This window comes from Solanum stenotomum, chromosome 1, assembly GCF_019186545.1.
Source record: "Solanum stenotomum isolate F172 chromosome 1, ASM1918654v1, whole genome shotgun sequence".
Lineage (NCBI taxonomy): Eukaryota > Viridiplantae > Streptophyta > Magnoliopsida > Solanales > Solanaceae > Solanum > Solanum stenotomum.
In genome coordinates this window covers 99,302,920-99,306,710 of record NC_064282.1, presented here as the reverse complement: position 1 = coordinate 99,306,710, position 3,791 = coordinate 99,302,920, and the positions used below count along the sequence as shown (strand labels likewise).

The following is a 3,791-nucleotide window of genomic DNA, read 5'->3' as shown; positions in this document are numbered from 1 at the left end:
TGATTGAATGATTCTTCATTATCTCGCTCTTTGTTTCTCGTGATTACATCGACACTGTCAACTGGGTAATAATCTCTGGGATAACCCCATAAACCCATAGACAAGTAGAAAATTTCATGAAAAACAGGGTTGATTATATCACGATAATGTCCTGCAGTAATTTCCATAATAGAAAAGAATTGGTGCTCTAAAGCAAGGATCTTAGTCACCAATTCCTGGCCATGAAATTTCTAGTTGGAAATTGAAGCCTCGATGTAATCGATAAAATTCTCTGAATAAGGATATGGAATTACCCCGTGATTGAAGAAGTAATGATAGAGAGACTTCAAGATTGCTAAATCAAGATCATAATCATACTCATCTTTTTTTATTGATTCATTTTCGGACGTTCCTCCTTGTTCAAGATTGGAAAATGTAGGCTTATTAATGGGCTTCAATTCATATGTTTCAGACACGGGACACTTTCCTTTTTCTTCAACTTTCAAAAACATATACTTCAGTTCAGATTCTTGGTCCTCTGTTTTGTCTGCAGAGATTGTCGATTCTTCATTTTGTAGATCGTTGTTGAAGTGTGATGGATGATAATCTTCATATGGAGGAGAGGAGATAGGTGATACAACTGCATCAATTTCAGATTCTTGATTTTCTTGCTTTTCATTCATCATTTCTTCTGATGGTAGCATTTCGGACATGGTGTTTCTTTCTGAAAATATTCGAGCTGAGAAAGAAAGAAAGAAGAATTTTGAACTGATAACGAGGAGATGATTCTTTTATCTTGCGAGATTTAAATGCGTTAATGTTACTCTTTAAGTCAGTTTTAGAGGAATCCCATATATAGTTCCTGCTACTGTCTATCTATATGTAGTTTAGATCAGAATAAGTAATAAAATAAAAATTGTCAAAATCAATCCAGCTCAATGTTGAGCTTCAATGGAGTAGTCGACTCCATTTTTGAAGGAATGAAGAAGCAATTTGAAAAATGAAAACTGTATATTGAATTATCTACCACAAGTAAGGTTTATATATGTACATGTAGTATGAAGCTGATTCTGTAACTGCTCCTAACAAACTAACAACTTTCTAACTGACTAGTCACATTAGCTGACTATACAGAATACATAATTAGCTACTTTAAGCTACAGCTACTCTAATACTTCAATAAAAATTACGGTACATTTTCAAGGAAAGTACATGATATAGGCATTCAACTGCTTAAACTAAATATAGACGATGAATGTATAATATGTCTATAATCGTGTATCTGTCTATCCATTTAGTTATCTTTTGCGATTTTTGATAGCGCGAGTTAGCATTCAAGGGACAGCCTAGTCTATAACAAAGTTGGAATTGATCATGGGAGACTAATAATTTTTTTTTCATAATGGTTTAAATCCCAATCGAAACAAAAGAGAGTGCTTGGTGCACTAAGCTCTCTCAATATACACATGATCCGAGGAAAGGCCAGACAACTCTTATCGTTATGCTAAGGCTCCCTTCAATCAATACCAAAAAGACAACAATGTATTGTATTCAAACATAAATGAAAAGAGAAATAGTTGAAAAAAATAGCCCATATATCAGATAAACTCACAAAATCAAGTTTCTAATGAGTCTATAATGCTGCGGTAAAGTTTATACTATAATGAGTCTGAATCACATCTCCAACATTGTGTAATGACCCTCTTGGTCATTTTTGTGTCTTGCCTTCTGTGTGTCGTTTAGAGCGTTCCTATAGCGACCCCAAGTCATTTACGACTTGCTGGGACTGACAGTTCGGTCACCTGGTCGTTCGTTTGGTCTTGGTGTGAGTTTTTGTGTTTTGGAGCTTTTGAACCTTGAATGATCATTTTCGATCAAAAGTTCATGAAGATGACATCGGAATCCAGTTCTGACGATTTCATCAGCTCCGGAAGGGTCNAATGAGGCATCAAATCCATGATGTGATTGTGTAATTCATCTGAGTGTGGATATGGATATGGTAAATACCATTGATGAACTTGAAATCATACATGGCTCTTAAAATAGCCAAATCCCAATGATAATCGTAACCTTTGTGGCTCTCGGTGTTTATCTGGATATCGATTAATTCAGTATCAACCTTTGGTATTGGATTTTAAATTTGATCTCTTTTAGTTGTGTGTGATGATTCTCACGTTGAAAAATTTGGTAAGATGGGTACCAATGATGTTTTTGGCCATTTCTTAGCAGCTTCTTGTTTCTGTTCCTCTTCTTCATCTTCTTCTGAGTCTTCGAATAATGGTCTTTTTCCTTTTTCAGCAGCTTTTTGTTTCTGTTCCTCTGTTTCTTTCTCCTCTTCTTCTTTTTCACCATTTTCTCCATCCTCGGGCTCGTTGCCTTCATTTTGTTCAGAGTTTATACGATTGACATTATCTTCTCCTCCTACATTCTTTCTGTGTTCTTCGAGATCGTGCTTTTCGCCTTCTTCTTCAGCTGTTGAAAATTGGGGCAATTCCTCTGTTTCATCCTCTTTTTCTACTTCCTCTGTTTCGTCCTCTCTTTTTTCTTCATTTTCGTCTTCTTCATTTTGATCTTCTACTCCATTGTTGTTTTCTTGATTTCCACCCTCTGTTTCTTTTTCTCTTCTTCTTTATCTCCATTTTCTCCCTCTTCTTTGGCTTCATTTTGTTCTGATTCTTCCGCTCCTTTATTGTTTTCTTCATTTCCACCATCTTTTTCTGAATCTAGATTTCCATTCTGTTCATCAATCTCCTTTTGCCCTTCTTCTTCTTCATGAATCCTAGGTACTTTATTTGCATCAGAGACAGCCTCTGTTGCATCTTCTTCTTCTTCTTCAACAGTACGTAATCTCTTCCGTTCATTCAACGAATCAGAGCTAACAACTTCTTCTTCTACTTCCTCCTTGATAATTTCACTGAATGATTCATCACATAGTAGCTCTGTTTCAAGATTACTATTACTGTCGGCCTTTGGAGGAGAAGGAGGATCAGGATTTGAAGATGAAATTCCTCCATTTCCAGGAATTGCTTCTCCTTCAGGTAACATTTTCTTTTTTTGCATAGAGAAAAAAACAGAAAGAAAAAAAGGAGTAGAGATTTTGCCCGTTTTTCGAATATGAAGCGACTCAAGAGATGCGTAAACAATTATCAAACTCAGACGAACATAAATGTAGCGATATGGATTAGATTACAACACGACATTACAAATTTATTTTTGACAAATCCAAATACAGGAAAAACAAGAAATGACACAATTAATGGATCAACAACTCTAGTTTCTCACATTGGCATAATACATATATTGGACCCTAAGCTTGGCTTCAAATTTTAACTTTGACCTCCAACTTTCATAATGCACAAACAGACACTTTAATTATCCAACTTTTAAATAAATAAACACACGATTTTTGCAGCCAAAGAGCGTGAAATACAAACGCTCTAATGTGTATTAGTGACCCACTCAATGGCTGCCAACTAATTAAATATTTTACACGTCGATTTTAGAACTAAAAAAAATCAAAATTAATTTTAATTTATATACAAGAATCAAACTTAATTCCTCCTAATGGTTTTTAGAGCTTGGAGCTCATTGTTTGACGGAGCTTAGAGGTTTGTTGATGGCTGGCTTCTTGGTTTAGGTGTTTGTGGTTGTTGAGTCTGTTTTCATGGGGTTTTGGGGATCATTTGGTTGCTGTTTTGTGTCTGGTTCGAGCTGCTGGTTGCAGCAGTGTTGTTTTGTGATGATTCTCGCCGGATATGGCGGATCTGATGGGTTTGGGGTCTGGTATTTGGTGGGTTTAGCGAGCTCGAAGC

General features: G+C 35.9%; 1 protein-coding gene across 1 annotated transcript; it reads right to left on the bottom strand.

Moving 5' to 3' along the window:
* Positions 1 to 230: 230 nt before the first annotated feature.
* On the bottom strand, positions 231 to 3,024 carry LOC125860406 (uncharacterized). Its single transcript, XM_049540363.1, has 4 exons — positions 2,688 to 3,024; positions 2,180 to 2,586; positions 1,987 to 2,071; positions 231 to 718 (listed from the first exon to the last, which is right to left on the bottom strand). Exons 1-4 carry the CDS (start codon positions 3,022 to 3,024, stop codon positions 231 to 233), a joined length of 1,317 nt encoding a protein of 438 aa, XP_049396320.1.
* Positions 3,025 to 3,791: the final 767 nt, after the last annotated feature.

Coding starts and splice junctions, on each gene's coding strand:
- LOC125860406 (XM_049540363.1), bottom strand. CDS start 3,024: ATGTTACCTGAAGGAGAAGCAATTCCTGGAAATGGAGGAATTTCATCT. Junction 2,587..2,687: donor TCTAGATTCAGAAAAAGATG/GTGGAAATGAAG, acceptor AAAAAGAAACAG/AGGGTGGAAATCAAGAAAAC. Junction 719..1,986: donor TGATTTCAAGTTCATCAATG/GTATTTACCATA, acceptor TTTCTTTCTCAG/CTCGAATATTTTCAGAAAGA.